The sequence below is a fragment of the Ambystoma mexicanum genome, chromosome 6q (genome assembly GCF_040938575.1).
Source record: "Ambystoma mexicanum isolate Mex_15411 chromosome 6q, UKY_AmexF1_1, whole genome shotgun sequence".
NCBI lineage: Eukaryota > Metazoa > Chordata > Amphibia > Caudata > Ambystomatidae > Ambystoma > Ambystoma mexicanum.
In genome coordinates this window covers 1,414,268,910-1,414,290,340 of record NC_090937.1, presented here as the reverse complement: position 1 = coordinate 1,414,290,340, position 21,431 = coordinate 1,414,268,910, and the positions used below count along the sequence as shown (strand labels likewise).

The 21,431-nt window shown below is 46.9% G+C and overlaps 1 protein-coding gene across 5 annotated transcripts in view; it reads left to right on the top strand.

Moving 5' to 3' along the window:
• FAM193A (family with sequence similarity 193 member A) overlaps nt 1–21,431 on the top strand; it is a 974,920-nt gene that overhangs the window by 637,582 nt on the left and 315,907 nt on the right. For all 5 annotated transcript variants that reach the window (XM_069632109.1, XM_069632106.1, XM_069632108.1 and 2 more), the window contains one exon: nt 6,820–7,096. In XM_069632109.1, the coding sequence (XP_069488210.1) occupies nt 6,820–7,096 (277 nt within the window). The remainder of the gene's footprint in view (nt 1–6,819; nt 7,097–21,431) is intronic.

Here is a 21,431-nt window from a genome sequence, read left to right as displayed (position 1 = left end):
AGGAAGGCCAAACAAGACAAAGGGGCCCGGCCTTTCTGTGAAGGCAAAATAGTCACCCTCCCTCCCTCTGAGGTGGTGGTGGCGGCGGCGTCGCTTTCAAAGGCGAAGGGGTGGATCTGCAGGGTGCCCCGGCAACGGCAAAGGTGACCCTTCCTCCCAGGAGGGAGGCTTCAAACAAGCCAGTTGAGAAGACCCCAGAGAAGAGGATGCTGGACCTCACCCTGAGACTGACCCCTCTGGACCCGAAGAAGGGGTGGGGGGTGTTGAAGGCCTTCAGGGAACAGACATTTCTTCTGCCGATGAAGATGATCATTTCTGTCCATACCATCCATGAGGGCGATTACGACGAGGGAGACGACGGGGACTTGCCCAACGATGGGGGCGACGATGATGGGGATACAATCTATGGAGGACTAGGCCCTAGACCCTACCCCTACAAGCCAGATGACGCCTAGAGACCTTTTACTGGACCTCCTCTCGACTCTTTGCACGCTGGTGTCCGAGATAGAGAATTCTGCTAACCCTGCCACCTGCTCCTCCCTCATCGCCAGTACCAGTCGCCCCGTTGACACCGGGTGAACCGCTAGCCAAGAAGAGGAGGCAACGGACGCCTCCATGCAACCCATCGCCCCCTCTCCCCCGCCACCCAAACCCCCCCAAGGGAAACTGAGTCTGACACAGGGACAACGGGCACAGATGACGATGGAATAGGGGATCTGGATCTCACGTCGCCTCCACCCAGAGCCTCTCCTCCAGACGAGATAGGATCTTTCAATGCATTGATCGCCTGAGCCTCAGAACTTTTCCAACTCACGCCGGAGGAAAAGCAGGAAGGCTTCTTATATCAGCGCTGGGAGGCGAAGAGAAAGAAGACATCCTTTCGATCCTGCTCCTGGATGATGTTTGGGATGAAGGGCTGGCTCTGATGAAGAACCCCCTCTACGGCCCAAGCGAAGAGAGACCCGCTGGAAAGAAAAGTGCAGGGTGCTGGACTCTGCACCCAAGTACCTGCGGTCTCAACCGTCACTGGACTCTGTGGTCTCGGCGGCCGCCAGGAAGAAATTGTTGAGTTCGGCGTTTGCTGCGTCGTCCACCCCTCCGGACAACGATGGGAAGAAATTGGATTTGATGGGTAGAAAAGTTATCTACTCAGCAGCAACGACGGTCAAGGCTGCCAATGCCCTCGCTATCGTGGCCAGATATGACCGGGAGCTGTAGTTTAAGATGACTCAGCTCCTGGATTTCCTCCCCGACGACAAGCGGATAGAGGCTTTGGCGATCCTTCAAGAAGGTGAGGTGGCGTCGGATCACAGTGGCCATGGACATTGCGGACGTGGGGTTCTGCCAGATGGGAAACGGTGTCTGTCGTCGCCGTCATGGCTGGCTCAAGGCCACCAACTTCAGGAGGTCCAGACAAGGTTTTCGGACATGCCCTTTGATGGCGACAACCTGTTCTGGAAGGCTGTAGATGAATCCCTCCAGGCTATCAAGACTGATACGGAGATGGCACGTGCCCTAGGCATGCTACGAAGGCGGCCGTCCTTTGGTTCCTCAGGAGGGAAGTCTAGCCGGTCTTCGAGAGGTTTTGGTGGGGGCTCCTCCTCTTAACGCCAGCCTTCACGCTCCTCGACCCAGGAAGCCAACAGGGGCTGATCCAAGGCCTTTGGGGGCGAACGCTGTTGTCTGGGACTGCAAGGCGGCCCGTCGACCTTCTAGCAAGATTGAACCGGCCAGGACATCGGGCCCCCAACCGTGCACCCCGGTGGGAGGCCAGCTGGTGAACTTAATCAGCGTGTGGAAGACCATCTCCATTGACCGTTGGGTGCTGGATGCTCTCGCCCACGGACACACTAGAGTTCCAACAAAAGTGTCCCCAAATACCACCGGTGGCCCGGCAGGAAAACCACATCCCTCAGTTGCTGCTGGTAGTTCGGCCATGTTAAAAAAGGGGCGATAGAGCTAGTTCCAAAGCGGCTCCGGGGCTCCCGAGTTTACTCAAGGTACTTCTTCGCACAAAAGAAGACCGGGGGATGGAGGCCCATTCTGGACCTACTATGACTGAACAAGTATATAAAGTCCCAGAAGTTCAGAATGGTCACACTTCAACACGTGCTCGGCCAGCTGGAAGAGGGAGACTTTCTGTCGTCGTCGGAACTGGAGAGCGCTTACTTCCACGTCCCCATCCACAAAGGACAACACAAGTTTCTGCGCTTTGTCGTTCAAGGGAACCATTACCAGTTCAAGGCTCTCCCCATCGGACTGAAGTCGGCACCCAGTCTTCATCAAGTGCCTGGTGCCGGTGGCAGCCCATCTTTGACTGCAGGGGATTCACGTGTACCCTTACCTGGATGACTGGCTCTTCTGGGCCAGGTCGAAGGACACCGCCGTCGACCACACAGCAAAGAACTGGGGTCCTCTGTGAATTATGCAAAGTCCTGCTTGACTCCCATCCCAGGACACGCTGTTCCTGGGTTCCAGACTCGACACGGTGGCCTGCCTGGCGTCTGTCAGTGGAGAGGATATCGGCCATCCTAGGCAAAGTGCAACGGCTTTTGGCACTCTGAGTCACCACGGTGAGGACGATCAAGTCTCTACTTGCCAGGATATCATGCATAATACCTCTGCAGGTTGCGGATGCGCCCTCTACAGGAGTTCCTCAACCGCCGTTGGGTACAGGTGTATGGAGGCTTCCAGAACAGGATTGCTCTAGATGAGGAATTCTGTCGTGCGATAAGGGGGATGGGCCTGCCATCCAATATCGCCAGGGGCACGAAGTTCCAGAGGCCCCCCCCCATACCAGGAGATGGTCACGACGGACGCTTCCCTGGAAGCATGGGGAGCTTCACGCCAGAGGCCTGTGGCTGCCGGAGGAGAAGACATTGCACATCAACATCTTGGAGTTACAGGTGGTATTTTGGCCCTCAAGTCATTCCTGCCGTCCCTCAAGGGCATGGTGGTTAGGATCTTCACAGACAATACCACCACAATGTTTTACATCCGGAAACAGGGGGGCACCAGATCCCCTGCGCTCTCCAAACAGGCGCAGGATTTATGGCACTGGGCAGTCGACCAGGGGATCTTCCTCATTCTGTTTCACCTGGCAAGAGTAAAGAACACTGTCGCCGACTTGCTCAGCAGGGAGCTGCACTCTTGCCACGAGTGGGAGCTTTGGCAAGACCAGGTGGACAACCTTTTCCTCAGATGGGGCAGTCCCCAGATCGATCTGTTTGCGTCGGTGACGAACACCAAGTGCCGGAGGTTCGCCAGCAGATTCCCCCAGCCGGGGATCATGGAGGACGCATTCTCATTCCCATGGGAAGGCCTGTTTCTAAATGCGTTTCCTCTGTTGCCGTTACTTCTTTGAGTCATCAATCAACTAAGGCGGTACCGGTGCAGGATGATCCTCGTCACACCAGCGTGGCCGAGGCAGATCTGGTACCCGGACCTACTCAGCATGTCGGCATCCCCTCCGGTCAAGCTGCCAGTGGTCGTGGATCTTTTTGTCCGGGGAGGAGGCGCAATACTGCTGAAGGCCTGGCTCCTGCAGCGTTAGAATTCGGTCGCTAGGATCTTCGGCAGACTCCAAAGAGATTCTCGCCAAGGACAGGACGTCATATACCTTGAAGTGCTACAGACACAAATGGAAGTGCTTTACTATTTGGTGCCGTGCACAGAAGATTAACCCTCCGACGGTCACGGCCCCTCAGGTATTGCTGTATCTACTGTCATAAATCTGGGCTGGCTCACGCCTCCATCAAGATTCATCTGGCGGTTATCTGCGGTCGGACCGTCTGGTCAAGGAGTTCATCAAGGGACTGTCCCGCTCGTTCCTACCGGTGAAGGCTCCGGCCCCAGCGTGGGAACTCAATGTGGTGCTGACTAGGCTCATTGTGGGCCCCCATTGAACCTATGCATTCAGCTCTGGTCAAGTTTCTGTCGTGGAAGACAGCTGTCCTCGTGGCCATCACCTCTGCAAGACGAGTGGTTGAGATCCAGGCCCTGTCATGCAAGCATCCTTACTTCTCTTTTCACGAGACAAGCGTGGTTGCTGCGGACGCACCCCTCCTTCATGCCCAAGGTGCCGTCGCAATTTCACCTCCACGAGCCCTTGGCGTTACCTGTGTTTTGTCCAAGGCCTTTGTTGCAGGTTGAAAACTTTCCACTCGCTGGATGTGGCTAGAGTGCTGAAGTTTTATGTGGCCTGCACAAAGAGTTTCCTGAGAACTTCTCAGCTTTTTGTGAACTTTGGCTGTGAACCAGGTGAAGGCCCTGTCCAAGGTTTCCATTTCCAGGTGGCTCTCTGGCTGTATCACACACTATCACCGGTTGGCGAACCGACCGCTGCATGGCCGTCCGAGAGCCCATTCTACCAGAGCGATCACTGCTACAATGGAGTTCCTGTCAGGTGTGCCCCTGCTGGACATCTGCAGGGCTGCTACGTAGAGGTCATCTCACACCTCACGAAGTTCTACTGCATCGACAGGGATTGCAGGGAGGAGTCCGGAGTCGACCAAGCAGTGCTGCGCAACCTGTTCGCTTGAAGGTGAGCCTGGTGAGGAGATAAAAGATTGCTTCTGTTGAGCCTTTCCACCTCCCGTGGTTGTGCATGTGTGTACTGCTATGTATTCTTTATTCATGATCCATGCCAGACCCAATGCTGGAGAAGGAACAAGTTACTAACCTGTAACTGTTGTTCTCCAGCATGGGTCTGGCATGGATTCACATGCGAACCCTCCCTCCCGCCCGCCCCTCTGCGGCTCTTCTCTTGGTCCGACTACCACTTTACGTGCTACCAAATCTGAAGATGGCTGCCAGAGAGGGGCTTAGGTAGAGGGCAGTCAATGGTTGGGGCAGTATGACCCAGAGCTCCGTGATTGGTTTATAGGAGAAAGACAGTTTAGAAACGAAACTGAAACTGTTTTCTTTTACCGAGGATTCCCAAATTGACTGGGAATATCATGAGCATGCAAATCCATGCCAGACCCATTCTGGAGAACAGCAGTGTTCCTTATGCAGTGACACTCAACAAGGAAATTGCATTGTCAACCAAATTGCAAATATACTTTTCTGAATAGTGGAACACACATTCAAGGAAAAGTACATACCTCTACTACCTTTTGGTGTATTCTACAATTACAGCTGCTTTTCAGCTCAGTGGAACACAGGCTAAGATAAGCAATTATTCTTTACACTGATATTGTATGCACCAGGCAGATCTGCTACACCTAAAGGAATGCTTTTCAGGAATGGTACACAGCTATTCTAGGCAGGTAAGACCTAATGTTGTAATATTCTATTGCATTTGCTTTTTGATTGAGATAAGCAGTTAACTTTATAACTTGTTTTAGGATGGCACACAGCTAACACAAGGTAAGTAAAACCGATGTACTTTGTATAGGAGCTATAAGCAACTTAAGAGGTAAGTATAACCTAAGGCAGACTTATTCTGAACAGGCTAACAGCAAGTCAGGGGAAGCAAAACCCAATTGGGGACACTCCTACATTTATTCTAACAGGAATGGTAAAGTGAAACCAACAGCATTACTTTTGGGGTCGAGGCACAACCAATTCACAGGTGAGTAACTTAACCATCTTACCTAACAAACTTAGACTCTGACTATCCTTACTTTCTTTAGGGAAATCCCACCTTACCATAGGGTAAGTTAGGACTTCAGTTAAGTTAATAAACTACTTTTGTTTGAACTTGGAATCTGTTGTTCATGTCTTGCTTCACAATGTCTTCACAGCGTATAGACAGATGGAGGTGGCGGTAGTGAAGAAGGTGGTTGTAGTTCTGCCGTTAGTCTTTTGTCTCTTCTCCGGTTAACCTGGCATTTGTTTTTTGTTGTTTTGTTTGTTTTCTTTGCCTGGTTTTTAAATGTAGTCATGACTTGCTAAAGTATCATCTCTTGTTCCTATTTTGTTGCTCGATCTCTACGTTCGCTATTTCTTTTAGCTGTTCCTTCTGTTTTTTGTGCCCAGTTTAGTTTTCATTCTTTTGCTCTTGTTCCAAGAGATTGGAATGCTCTACCTTTCTTTGCTCTGTCCCTACTCTGGCCATGTGCTGTGTTTCTCTTAAAACCTACTACCTCTTTTCCAGAAACATTTAAGATTGTGACTTCTTGCTGACTATCGCCCAATTCATTAATTTGTGTTCGGTTTTAGAAACGTATGTACTACCCCAGGTGTAAGTGCTTTTAAATATTATAAAAATGACTGTCTCATCCCCTGAGCACAGGGGGAGAGAATACACCCACAATTTGCATTCAAGACTTAGTTGACCAATACCGCCCATACCCTAGGCATGGAAATTAATTATGGTAGTAGTTATTGGAGATTAATTAATTTTTCTTTTCTTTAAAAGTGCTGATTCTTTGGGCCAGCCGCAGCCTGTTCCATCCAAAGAGCTTACCTGTCCACACGGAAACTGGCCGCTACCCCTGTGGTAGTGTTTGCTCATGTTTTTTTTCATTCAGTTCTGGGAAACATTTTCCTATATGGAAAATGGAAATTCTGTCTGGTAATGCTCCTCTAGCATCAGAATGGTATGCATCTGTTTCCTGGCACCTTTAGTTTCAAATGACAGTGAAAGTCCTGTGAAGGTCTTTTTTTCTTTATTTTTAGAGCAGTCCCCTTCGATAAAAGTATGTATACATTGATGCAAGCTTAGGAATTCTCCTATAACTGCTGTTTGTTGATTGTATTTTTGGTTGTGTGTATTTGAAAAGGATATAAGTCGTTTTTTGTTTCTAGTAACATGGACTGCCAGAATATGATGCATTTTAGGTTTAAGTTACATTATTTTGTGTTTATGTTCAGGTGATGTCTTCCACAATATCAGTAAAGAAGACCACAGACATTCTGCACCAGTTGCACCGAGGAATAGTCCCACAGGTTTAGCATCGCTTCCTTCTGGCTCTCCTGCACTTTCTCCAACATCAACTCCCCATCTCCCCAATCTTGCATCACCAGCGTATCCCAAAACTGCCTCAGCAGCACTTTCATATACAGATCAACATTCAGTTCTGTGTACAACTACAGCTGCACCACCCACATCTACAGACAGTTCGTTGAGTGCACCGCCAAGTATCTGCAGGCAAGTCTAAATGGCTTTATGACTTTTTTTTATATATTGATATTTTTATGTGACCACAAAAGCATATCTGTTTCCATATTGGCAGTTGTGGTTCTTGGGACAGTTTTTCTAAAGTCCAATTAAGGGCTTCATGAAACCATATCGGAGTATAAGGCTGTACCACCTGAGAACATTTGGTAGCATAGACAGAGCAGCCAGGCTTATTTTAGGAGGGAGAGAGAGGGGGCTGTAGGAAGGTACGAAGAAATTGTAGCATGCATATTGTCCAAAGAAACACTGTGTAATGTAAAAATAATTATTTATTATAAATGTAGGACAAGATAAATCTTGGAAGTATACTGGTACATATTATATGAACACAATCCTCAAAAAACAACGTAATACTTATACAACTTCAAGTATACCCTTGTTAAGAATAGTGTTGGGGAGAATGTTCATTTGTTACAATTCCCTTTAACCTTAGATACCCCTAGCTCTCTTGCTGGACCCAGGGCTTTTTAATTATTACTCCTGCGTGAGTGCGATTTTCTTTTTTTTATTATTTTTTATTTTTTTTCCCCCCACTCCCTCTTGTGTTTTTTTTTTTACTAGGATTTTTGGTTTCTTACTGTTTAATGGAATCTGGTAACCTCCATAGGCATCTGCTTTTTGCATTGTGGCACACAGCACCTTTTGTGCAGTGCCCTGAGATGTCCTTTGGATTTCTCTTAATGTTTAAATACATTTTGTTGGGTGAACTACTGTTCCCAAGAATAGTAAGATACATTTTTTCTTACTTACCTTTTCTTTTGTGGGTCCAGCACACACCACCTTATGTGGAGTGCCGGGGGGATTGTTAGACTAACTCGAATGGCTGGTGGCTGGTGGCAGTGGTTTCGTTTTTACTACGTTTGTGCCATGTATCTGCAGGCTGATCTCATCTGCATCTCATCTGCAGTCCAGCACCCAAGGGTGACCAATTTACTCTGTTATTTGAATCGAGTCCTTTGTGCATTTTGCCATTGGCGGCTTCAGCCCTGAAAGGCGCCCCAGGCTCCAGTATGTCTGGAAAGGCTGGAAGTGAGAGAGGATCCCGGAACTTTCCTTTGTCTCTGTGTGCCTGAGTGAAACCAGTTCTGATTGGCCGGCTGATTGTCCGGGAGGACAGCCACCTTGCTCTGTGATTGACAGCCTGGGGCTGTGAATGAAGGGGAACTTGCTTAAAGGGCAAGGTTTTGGAGAATAGAGGCAGTCGATCACTGGAGGACAACATCCGATGAAGACGTAAAGAGACGCCAGCAGCACCCTCGGGACCGCAAAGTGCCTGGTGAAGCCCTGCAGCTGTGCTGACCCAGTTTTCATTTTCACTGAGAAGACCCGCAAGGGACGACTTCCTCCCTTGGGCTGCTGGGGCCAACCGGCATTGAGACGAGCTTAATTTTTGGCACAACCCCTGACTTGCTGTGACTTTCCAAGATTGCAGAATCCCAATGCCCGGGGACCCCTGATCGAGTGTATTGTCTTCAGAGTCTGAATCTGACCAACTTCGTGGGCATCCAGAGGACCCTACGGAGGAAGTAAATCGTCATCCAGAGTCCCCTGCCCAGAGTCCAGGACAGAGGGATCAAGTAACTTCCAGCCAAAGCTGTTTGTTGTTCTTTGGCGCTGAGAAAAAGGAGCCAAAACTACAAAAGGCAGCTGAATCACGGAGAATTCATTGCTGCGGAGTCCCTCTCTTGTGTGCTGCCGCAAAAGCCCGCCAGACATCCTCCCTTACGTCACCATGACCAAGGACCAGAAACAAGGTTCTGCTATTTTCAGCTACTGTGGGGCTTGGGGTATATCTACTTTTAGCCAATTGTGGTGCTTACTAGCTTGGGGAGTACTATTTTAAACCCTTCTGAGACCTGAGCTCACTTGCACTGGCCTCCCAGCTTGTGCTTCTTCAAGGTAGCTCCTCTTGAGTTTGTGATTTTTCTACTCAACTACGGACTATAGTAAAACATTTTCTAAGACGAGAGCATCAGGACTTTGAACTGGCCCATTGACTTTGGCTGTCCTGGCTCCCTAAAGGCCCCCTTTGGAACTATTGGCTGTGGCATGTTTGTTGCCTTTCAGGTTTTAATGGTTTGAACACTATTATTGCTGGGATAAAAGACTGCCTACATCCCTCTGGGAGAATCCAACTGTTTTACTACCTACAGAGTATGTTCTGACATTAACTTTTCCCTCCTTAAAACTCAATATTGTAAAGGTGATCACAAATTAGGGTTATTACGGACCTCAAATGACGTCACTCAGTGTGCTAGAATATGTATAACATAAGAAAAGTTTACTTGCCTACTTTATTGCTCTTGTTGAACTAAATCCTAACTTTGGGATTAATGTTACTATTCATTGCTGATTCTTAAAGATGCTCTTATTAGCCTTGTGTGTATATAAATACATATTTATACTATAAGTTTAAGTGTATACATGTTTACTTGGCTACCTGTATTTACTAATTTCATTGTACAGCTCTACAGCTCACATTACCCCTCTTAAGATAAGCCTGGCTGCTCAGTCACTCTACCGACTTGTGTAGTACAGGCCTATATTAAAAGGTGGGTTACCTAATACAAAGAGAAGTCTTAAGTCCCACACCAGTTGATCTTTACAAAGTGTTGCCTAACAAATAGCAATACGCTGTTCCAGGTGAGTCAAACCGAGTGTAACACATTCTGAAAGCATTAAGGTATTCTTGGGGAATAAAACCACAGTTAGATATTTTTAGATTGAAATAAGTAATTCAAGGGTAGTAGACCCTATTGATTATAACACACAGTATTTACTTCCAGAATCACTTAGTTATACCGACGCTTGTTATAATACTTTCTAGAGGGGCATTAGGGTACTCATGGACAAGTAAGAACCTTGGGAAACTATTTTAGAAGAGCACTAACGCAATTCAGGGAAAGCACAACTCACTTTTAGTTTTGGAAGAGCAGCAGCTGTTCAAGGTCTGTATGACCTATTGGTAGATACATTTATTATACTGTTTCCTTTATAGGAATGGAACGATTAACCAATGATACTTTTCAGAAGTGTAATATCCAGTTCTAAGGTAAGTAGGAACTTTATGAGTATTTTAGAAATGCTGTAAAGCAGTTCAGGAGAAGCATTGCCTGGTTTTGCACTCTTTAGAATGGCAAAGGTATCTAAGGAACCCATTATACTTTTAAGAATGGCATTCAGCAATTCACAGGTAAGGAAGAACTTGTATACATTTTGGAGTGGCCACAAACAACTCAGACAAATATTAACTCCAAGACTGTTTTAGAAATGCACTAAGGCCTCACATGATTCACACACAATTTAAGGTAAGTATTCCCCAAGCCAATACAGTACCTCTGCAGAGAAGAGCTTCTGGGTGGATGCCTTTAGGATGCAGCAGCATAGGATCCAGTTCTTGGGTTTTTGGTCTCGGGCACTGAAGAAACAGACACTGAAGGAAAACTGGTGGTAGTCATCGACAGGGGAGGCTTCCAACAAAGGATTAGTTGCAGCTTCTCCCAGCTCTTGGGATTTGGCGCCCTTTGACAGGTACCTGATGGAAGGAATATCGCAGGTCAGATTCTCTTCACTCTATCGGTCCTGCACTCTTTTGCAGGGACTTCATGGATTCTAATTGTGTCTTTGGTGGCCCAGTGTTGGGGAGAATTCTCAAATATTTGCTAATTCCCTCTACCTTGGAGCCCCCCAGCAACTCTGCTGGATTTTGAGGACTTGATTTGTTTAACCTGGAGAGAGACCCTTTTTTCCACACTCTCATGTATTTTACTGTGATTTTATACACTGTTTCTTTTTAGTTATGGAGTCTAACCAACCCCATAGGCATCATCTTTTACAATTGTCACACTGCACCTTCAGTGCAGTGCCACAGGGAAGTCTTTCAGATTTCCAAAGGTTTAAATACCTTCTCTGGGATCAACTACTGTTTCCCAGAGCAGTGGAGTGAAATTGACTTCACTTAGTGGTATAAAATTCTAGACCCAGCACACCCGATCTTACAATAGAGTGCTGGAGGGGTTACTTAGTATCCCCTATGTCTAGTTACTCATGTAGCATTCATATGCTACCCTTTCCTCTCAGAATGGCTGGTGGCAGTGGTTTTGCAATGAACTACCATGATTTACCCCGAACGCGAACTGTTCGCAGCTTCGGAAGCATTAAATCACGGGAGCCATGTTTTAAAATGGTCCCCGGTCTTCTTTTTTCGCCATTTGTTTGTGAAAAGGTCCTTCTCGAGTTTTTCTCTGCGCGCCAAACCGGGTTTGGTCTCTTTGTTCATTCGCATTTAGCGGGCTTCAGGAGTGAAACCCGCCTGTGGCTCCAGTGTCTGGGGTAAGCAGGAAGTGAGGGAGGTGCCCGAAACTCCCTGTACTTAGTCTCCTTGGAGACCCAAATGCACTCTGTGACCATTGGCTGGCTGACTGTCCGGCAAGGACAGCCACCCTGCTGGGTCAGTGACAGCTAGGCTGGAATGAATGGGAGAGAGCTGAATAAAAGGCGAGTCTCTTGGCTTGGAAGGCAGAATCGACCACTGGACAAAGGAACCGAAAAGAGCTTGAAGAGGACAGCTGCTGCAACTCCTGGGCTGTTGGTTTGCCCGGCGAAGCCCTGCTGCAGGTCCAAATCGCCAAGTTTGCATCGATCGAGAAGCTCCAACTTCTCCCTTTGAGTTGGTGGGACCAATGAACTCCCAAGTAAGCCACCTGGACACCCATCTCGGAGCTGGTTGCATTTCCTCAGAGTGCTGCAGGAAACCGTAGAGCCAGGGAGAGAGACACCAGATTGTGTGCGTTGCTTGTAAGCTGGCTGAAAGCTTCTGGAAGATCCTTCGGACTCCCACGAAGCAGGACGGACCAAGCCTGTCCCCCCACAGTTGAGTGCGGGACCTCAGATGTGAGGAAAGTCCACCTTGAAAGCCAGGAACTGCGCTTATTGCTATTTGCTGTACCGCAAGGAGCTGAAACGCGAAACAGCCACTGAAAGTAAAGTTTACCGGTTGCCAGCTTTGACGGTGCCAATACAGTGTAGGAGTCCCCTGACGTCCTGTACAGGAACAGAAGTCTTCAGCTGCATCTTTTTGAGATGAGCATGGCTGCTCAACACGCTACAAAAACTGTGTAGTACAAGCTTATACCAAATGTTGGGTTGCCTATACCTGCAGTCATAGTTGTTTGTAGTGATCCCAGAGGGTACTGCATTCAAACTTTGCCTAACACCCAGCAGGAAGTCCATCTAAGTTTTGGAAGAAATCAGACTTTCGAAGATGTTACACTGCACTCCGGCTCGAGGTCCCCTGGTATTGGCATTTTGCACCCCAGCAAGGTCACAGCACGTCGAGTGATTGCTCGTTTTGCAGGTCTTCTCAAGACTAATGGATCCCACCAGTCTCTGGGTAGGGGTTGTCGCATGCAGGTTGCCAGATTGATGGGAACGAAAGGTTACATCAGGTTCCGGGTTACACAGCAGGCTCTCCGGTAGCTGGAAACCGTTGCAGCTGTCTTTTCTTCCTCTCACTCTTCGGATTTGATTCCAGTGGTCGACTTGTCAGCAGCTTCCATTATCAGAGTATTTATTGGGAACTACAGCACAACTTCTACAAACTCTCCTAGCCGTTTACTGAAAGGGTCCAGCTGGATGTCCAATCAGGACACCCAGCCCCCTAGTGGCAACTGGTTCCTTTTAGGCAAGGTGAAAGACAAAGCGGCTGAAGAGTTTCGGACTCCTCCCTCGCTACCTTCCTTCTCAAACACTGGAGCCTCTGTGGGGAGTACAAAGAATTCCTGCTTAAAACACATTTTCACCCAAGGTCTTTCCTGCCTAGGATGAAAGAAGGAAACCTTAGAAATAAATGAGAAAGGGCGTAATAAGGAGATCACTGTTCTAGCAAAATGGTGACCCTCCTGTGCATTACCGCAGCTGATTTGACAGCCTGTGAGTGATGACTAAAAGTAGTTAAACTCCCACCAGACATTCAAATTAACTTGTAATTGTAACATGAATGTTACCAGGTAGGTGAGAAAGGGGATACAGTGTATCTACCGAGCACTCCACTGAAGGGTCTGCCATCTACCTAGCCTTCTACATTTTGTTTTCTTTTTTTTCTTTTTAATTTCTTTAAAACAAATGTATTGGCATTTTAGATAACAAACATAAGAACCCCCAACCAGCCCCCCTCAGGCCCCAACCCACCCTTCCCATAGTGCATGGCAAAACCAATATCTGGCAGTTCAAGCAATGGCCAACATTTTGAATTTATATGGGCAAAAGGTGATTTTTGAAGTCCTTTTGAAAAACGTTTAGGACCAAATCTCAGTCATTGGTAAATTTAGATTGATCCCTTGTATTAATAGGTAAACCATTCAAGTGCAAGAAAATTCCAGACTTTTGGAGAAACATTCACGGACATGTGGCAGGTCCTTTGCTTTCCAGTTTTGGCCGATCACCAATAGAGCTGCTAGCTGTAACATGATTAAAAGCTTTGCACACTTTTTTAGGCCTTTCTCACAGGTCTGCTTCAATTACAGCCAAAAGGCAATATCTAAGTGACCTGGGCTCTTGTAGTCTGAATATTTGTGTCATGTACAGATTTGCTTCCTCCCAATATTTTGTCAGCACCGGACAACTCCACCATATGTCCACCAATCGCCCACATTCTTGTCAACAACTGTCAGAAATGGACAGTCCCATTTTGTGTAAATAGTTAATTGGTAAATAGTGCCACTTTATCTTAAGCTTGTACCAAAACTCACGAACTGAATAGATGGGGTAAGTTTAGGCATTTCCTTCCACAGTTTATCCCAGTCATCTTCCGGTACCTCTGCCCCCAGTGTCAGATGCCAACGGTGTCTATATTTCATTGAGCTTTTAGCCGTTAGCTATGTTTTTATTCAAATTTGAGATGAGGACTTGGTTTCCTAGATTGGATGTTAAACATTTCTCAAATGGGGTTTGGTCTCTAATTGCAGCTTTCTTGTTTGGGGGAGCCAATATCCAATGCCTAACCTGAAAATATTGGAAACTGCTAGATTCCGAAAGGCCTATTTCTAGTTTGCATTGCAAGAAGGGTTTGGGAACATATCTCGCAGTCTATTGCAGCCAGCCCATTTCCATTTAACAAATGCTTGTGGTTTTAGGCCTGGAGTAAATTGTTGATTGTAAAACAGAGGGTTAAGGAGTGAGGGGGAAAGTCGTCATTTGGGATTTTTTTTTTTACTGCTGTGTCCCAAACTTCTTTGGCCAAGCTCATGATCTGGCTCATGTGCATATTAGGGGGCCGAACTTGTTTAGGCAGCCACAGATTGTCTCTGAGATGCTGCCCACCCAACACCCTTTCCATCTGGACCCATCTTTTCTCAGGGTTTTCCACACACCAATCCTTCAGGACCCGTATCTGTGTTGCATGATATTTTAAAAAATTAGGGTGCTCAAGGCCACCTCTGGCCGTAGGGGTCATCAACGTACTCAAAGCTACCCGTGAGTCTTATTGTTCCATATGAATGAGGAGATTGCTCCGTGCAATTTTTGAAAGAATGAGACGGGAACCCGGATTGGCAATGCCTGAAACATATAAAGGGCTTTATGCAAGATGACAATTTTTACTGATTTGATTCTACCTAACCATGACACTGACACCATTTTACCAATTGGCCTTTAATTTCTTTTAGCATAGGGGGATAGTTGGCCTCATATAGCCTTGTTATTGGGCGAGTTATGGTCACACCAATTTAATCCCTTCTTGAGCCCACTCGAATTGACTCTGTGATCATAGAAGCTGCAGCGTCATCATGCGGGAGGGATAAGCTTAAGATTTCCGTTTTAAGCCTGCGGCCATGTGCAACTTTTCCAGGTCTTGTTCTGCCGCTTGCAATGAAATCAAAGGGTCAGACGCTAAGAGCAGCAGATCAGCGTATGCCATCATTTTGTGTGGGGCTCTTCCGAAGTCTATCCCCCGGATAGCATTGTCTGATTTTGGTAAGAAATGGTTCCAAATGCAATGCGTATAGGACCAGTGATAGTAGACATCCTTGTTTGGTTCCCCGTTGTAAAGCAATAGGGAGAGAACAATGGCCGTTAATTAGTAGGCTACCACTGGGTTGTCTGCAGTTAGCCTGAATTTTATCTATACATTTTAGCCCGAACCCCATCCTAGACCAAGTCTAAAAAAAAAAAACTGTTCGACCCGATCAAAAGCTTTCTCATTATCTAGGGATAAGAGAACCACTGGGATGTTTTTCTTTTCAACTATTAGCTAAAACCTTAGTGTAGATTTTTGCGTCCAGATTTATTAAAGCTATTGGACGGTATGACCCCCATCTGGATGGATCCTTGCCGGGTTTAGGAAATACTATTTTTGCTTCCTCCATTGTTGATGCTATACGACCAGAGTGTACAAAGGAGTTATATAGGAAGGTTAGACTAGGAGCTCATATTTTTCGAAATGTTTTGTAGAATAGGGCTGGATATCCATCTGGGCCTGGCGATTTATTTAATGGAAGATTGCGTATGATCCTAAGAATCTCCTCCTGAGTTGTAGCCAAATCAAACTGATCCCGATCTGCTAATTGGGAAAGAGTAACTTTATCAAAATATGCTTTTTGACACATTGGATCAGGAGATTCCGACCGACAACAATTTGAATAGAATGTATGGAATTGTGAGATAATGTGTGGGATTTAAGTGCACTTCTCACTTGTGGGGAGCCAAATCAATTTGAGATGCAGCTTTCTGCCGAAGTTGTCTAGCTAAAAGCCAGTATGTCTTATTATCTTTTATATAGTACTTTTGCCTGAGATATAACAGGGATTTATCTGCTTTTTTCGTATGGAAAAAGGTTTAACCTACCCATCGCCGTTCTAAAGATTTTTTGTGTAGCCGGCCCCTTGTTTGTTTCCATATCTTTCCTTGCATATTTTAGATCTTCCATCCTCCAGTTCTATCTCTAGTGCCTGTTGTTGTTTGTGTCTAAAGGGCCCCTCGGCTATCAAGTCCCCCTGAGCCCCTTAAAGGCCTTGAAGGCATCCCATGCCACATTTGGCGTGGTCTCCCCCGGAAGAATTTGGTTCCAAGAACTCCCCAATCTTTTCTTCTATTGTAGCTCTAACCACCTGATCCCTCAATAGCTCTAGCGGAAAGCTCCAGGCCCATATTCTTTGTGGCACTTGTGGGATATTCCAGTCCATATAGATTGGAGTGTAGTCTGACAACGTTATTGATATGATATATTTTATTGCACTCGTACACAGGTGTTTCAGAGCACGACCAGGCAAAGGGAGGGGAACATGGGAGAGAACAAAAACGATCTTACTAGGCACAGTGACATTGAGAACGTGCAAGTGCATGGGGAAGTGGGAAAGTGCATGGGGAAGTGGGAGAAATTAGAAGGTGCAGAGCATAAGAGAGGACAAGATAAATAATAAGTAAGTAAATGAATAAATACAGTGATCCAAAACAGTGGTACTGCAGCCAGTGAGGGCCAAGTGCAAGGTTAGTCAGATAGGGAGTATCTGATCAGTGCAGACAAAGAGCGAAGGGGGGCCTGTATGGTACAGATGCAGGCCCCAGTGCAAGGGGTGGCCGGGGGGCAGTGCAGGAGGGTGGCAGGGTGAGCAGGTACCTGGGCCCGAAGGGCAGAGAGTGGCCAGGTGCAGTATTGTTGAGAGAGAAAGCAAATCAGCGCGGGAGAAGAGGGGCAGAGGTGAAGAGGAAGGAGATTCCAGAACCTTAGATGGTTCGCCTCAAGTTTCAAGGTAGCAGGTAGGCAGTTCCAGAGGGAGGCCCCCGCAGAAGACAGAGATCTACCACCAGCTTGTTTCTTTGAAAAACGACTGACCCTGAGGGAGTTGGAGGTAGAGGAGCGAAGGGCTCTAGAGGGGAGGTATTTACGGAGGGATAGTTGAAGGTAATTTGGGCCCAGGCCCCAGAAACCCTTGTAGACAATGCAAAGGGTTTTAAATTGAATCCTTGGAACCACAGGGAGCCAATGAAGGGATTTCAGAGCTGGAGAGATACAATCCCATGGCTTGAGGCCAAGTACAAGTCTTGCAGTCCTGTTCTGGATTAGTTGTAAGGGGCAGAGAGTAGAGGCAGGTAGATTTAGAAAGAGGCTGTTACAGTATTCCAACCTAGAGAGAATTGGGAGACGAGAAGCTTCTGAGGGAAGGAGAGGAAAGGAAGAGTGCCTTTAAGGAGGTGCAGTAAGAAGTTTGACTTTTTTGAGACATCAGAGTGCGGAGAAGGAAAGTGTGGAGTCAAAGATGAGCCCAAGGTTCTTAGCTTCGCTGGTAGGGGCAGGAGGAGGGCCAAGGGAGGTCGGCCAGAGAGTGAGGGGAAAGGATGGAGGTGTGACTTAATCTGCGTGATGTTGCCTAAAAGTTGAATTGAGGCCCAGGCATAATCTATACATGAAAAGAAGCGATGAACAGGTGAATTATACGTGTACCCCCTTTTCTGATAACCTAAGAGTTGTTCAGATGTCTCCCAGGGTCATATGTGCACATGTTTGCTTTAGTGTAGTGGAGGGGGGAGGGGCTAGGCATAGTGAGTGATGGTACTTCGGTCTTGCGTGAGGTCCCAGGCTATATTAAAATGAATGGGAAATACTGTTTTCCCCTCTATGAAGGATTCTAGATGTGCAAAGGTAATTTTAAAGAAGCCCCCTTGGCCTACATTGGGGGCATACACTGAAGCCACTGTTATTGTCAGGGACCCAAAGACTACAATCGCGAAGATATAATGGCCTTCTTTGTGCGCCTTAGTGCGCATTTCCTTAATTTGGGCCCCAGACCCAATTGCTGTAAGTGTCCTAGCCTCCTTCCCCTTGGCATTCGCTTGTAAACTCACAGGATAATGGCGCAAATGCAGTTTGTGCCTATCTGAATCATGGATATGAGTTTTCTGAAGTGCCATCAAGTGCGGTTGGTAGCGAGTCAATAAGCTGTCAAGTTTTCTCCGCTTTAACAGGGTGTTTAGGCCCCTAATATTGAGCGCAAGGCATCTGAAAATAAAATTGGGATCTCGATGAATGTCTGAACCAGCATGTTACTTACACACAGTATAAAAACCCATGTACTAAGGTCCCCCCTGCCCTTCCCCCCCACTTGTTAACATTCCTTCCCAAATTCCAATTGTCCCTCTGACCCCCTTCTTTTTCCCCCCTCAAATGTCCCCTGCTGTGAGCCACAGTACCTAGTGTATCTTGGGGGGAGAACCCTCAGCTGTGAGTCAACATTATCCCCATGGTAAAGTGTGGGGTATCCTAAAACCCCCATGATTTGAGAATGTGATATGACATTTAGAACGCACCTATACACATTTCAAGGCGCGATACCTGAACAGATGTGATCCAAGATGGTGTGCTCGGTCTGTGCTAAAGTTGGGTTACCACTCCTCTGTCCATTGTTTTCATGTTTTGCTTTGCTGCGGCTCTATGAAGATGCCTTTTGGGCTCAATCCTCTGAGGCGGATATTCCAGTAATCTTTCTTTGTACTGCTATTTCTGCACCCTTGTCGATCTCGAGAGGACCATTCCCAGGATGTAGATTGCTTGGTCAGTCATGTCTTCCGTTGGGCCAGCTGTTGTACCCTCCTCTGTTTGAAGGATAGCCGTTCCTGATTCTCAGGAAGGTATTCTATGCGGTCGTCCTTCCAAAGAAAAAATCAAGTCAAACGGAAAAGTACATTTATATTGAATCCCTCGTGACTGCAGAGTTTTCACCACCACTTGCATGTATCTGCATTTTTGGAGGGTTGTTTGTGAGAGATCCTGATAAAGTTGAATCGCTGACCCGTTATATGTAATTGGTGCTGCGTTTCTCACCTCTTTGTGGATTTGTTCTTTCTGCGGGTATAGTGCACTGGCTGCAAGTCCATCTCGAGGGTGGGCGCCGGGTTCCATTCTTTTCAGACCAGTCCTGTGTACCCTGTCCAGCAGGATGTTAGACTCTTCCCCTGGAATTAGGTCAGAAAAGACGTGCGTAAAAGTGTGTCTTACCTCCAAGTCTGTCACTCTTTCAGGAAGATTTTTAATCCGGATGTGTGAACGTCTGGATCTATTTTCCAAATCCTCAGAGTGAAGTTCAAGGTTGTGAGCCACCCTTGACAGATCTTCGATTGCTACATCCGATTGTTTACATTCATGTGCCAGTTCTTGTATTGCACGCTCATTTGTGTCAACCCTATACCCCAAAGCAGAGATTTCTTTGCTAAAATCCGATAGTGAATGCCTGATTTCGAATGTAAACATGGAAAATTGCAGTTGAAAGGAGGCTGAGACTATTTCTTGGAAGTCCTGAAAACCTTTCGTAAAGTCCTCTTTACAGGCGGCCATGACTGAATCTTCATTTTTGTGGCTGCGATGGAGGGTTAACTTCCGGTGTGCTTGTGGGTACGGGCATAGTAGAATCTTTTCCCACAGTCTGCAATGAGTGAGATCGAGTTTGGTGAGCTAATGCGTGCCCAGCCAGTGAATGCGTGCCCAGCCAGTGAAGTCGTCTTTCTCTCTCTCGGCATGTGCGTAATGCGGTAAATGACATGGCAATCCCTGGGTCCAGCAGATTCACCTAAGATGGAGCCTCATTCCAGGGGCCACAATGATATAAGGATGGTTTCCAGAAAGCAGGAGGGAAGTTGGATATGCCCCCGTTGCAGCCCCAGCGAATGTCTGAGTATATTGGCAGTAGTTTTCTATGATCAGGCGAGGGCCCAACAGTAGCTTGTAGGCTTTTACCCTATCCCTAAGGGTCCGAATACTCCACGGGTGACTTACGTGGAGAACTCTCATCTGTAGGTGACAGTGTCCCTCGCAGGTCAGCCTGCGATGCGAAGCTCCAATCTTCTTCTGGGGGGAGGGAGGCTGGTATGTAAGTTGGGCACCGCTCCCAATAGAGCCGACCCTGCTGTTTGCAGCGAATGTGTTGTCTCAAATGGGTTTTTGCCTTCGTATTCTGACGGAGGGGGGTTTTGCCAGAGCCCCCACCCTTTTTCTCCGGCACCTCCACTCTCTTTTATCTCCGACCTTGAAGCTGCGTTACAACCGGGAGTATCTGCGGGGTGAAGACCAGGCCAAAAAACACCAGAACCTCAAAGGACAGGGAGGCCTCACGTTTCCCACGCCGTCACCCGAAAACAAAACTGCAGATCACTGCCCCAAGCTGCAGCGCTGCCGTGGTTTCGGGGCCGGGTTGTCAAAGTTCCGTTCTACTAAGAGGTCTTGCCCACCGCTTATTCAAGATCGGCTGGCCATCTTCAGGATAATCCCTGCGTAAGTTGTTTCTGTTTCGAGATGGAGTGTTAGGCAATAATTGATGTAGTAACCTTGTAGGAGACTACACAACACTTGTCCTCTTGGTATTAGGTAACCCACCTTTTGGTATAGGCCTGTACTACACAAGTTGGTAGTTTGACTAAGCAGTCAGGCCTATCTCAAGAGGGGTAAATGTGAGCTGTAGAGCTGTAGGAATTAAATTTTCAAATAAAAGTAACACTTACACTCAAGGTTTTAGTTCTAAATAACTATTTATTGAACAGCAGTTTTTAAATAAGCATTCTTTAAAAAGGGCTCTATAGGTAACAATCAAATACTTTTCCAGAATCAACACAAAGCTAGTAGATACTCTGTAGATATGCTTTGTACACACTTTCTACACCCTGAGGGGACTTCACTAACTAGGACAGTAATGGCATTTATAAATCACTAGTACACTTTGTAGATTCTGAGGTTTCTACAAAGGAAAGTTTAAAGGCTAGGAAAAAGGTTAAACAGTTTCTCAGAACATGTGATCACTTAAATCTTCCAATGAAGTCTCGAGAAAAAACCTTTCCCAGTAATAATAGTGTAAAACCAAGTTATCCCCTCTGAGGGACAGTAAGTAACAGTCAAGTGGACTAGAAGAGTCTGCAGGGACCCAGGACAGCCAAGGTCAGTTGGAGCACAGTCTATGGAGCTGAGGCACTTCTTAGATAACAAAGTCTTGCACAAAGTTGGAGAGTTTGTTGAAGAAAAATCACTGTAGGGTCACGAGCTGTTACACTTGTGAAAGGTAGAGCTGAAATCAACACTAGCAAAGTAGCTACTGCAAGTCTCAGCTGAGAAGAGCAAAGCTCAAGACACTCTGGTACATACCCCAAGTTGAAACAGTACCTTTTGGTTAGAAGAGTGGCCCTGCTGCCTTCTGTCTGGTTGCAGTGATGCAGATCCTGGGTTGCTGGGTCTCAGTCATGGGGACAAGAGGGATAACGTCTGGAGGACTCCTGCGGCAGCAATTAAGAGGTCAGCGGCAGCTACGGGGTTATTTCAGATCAGCAGCAC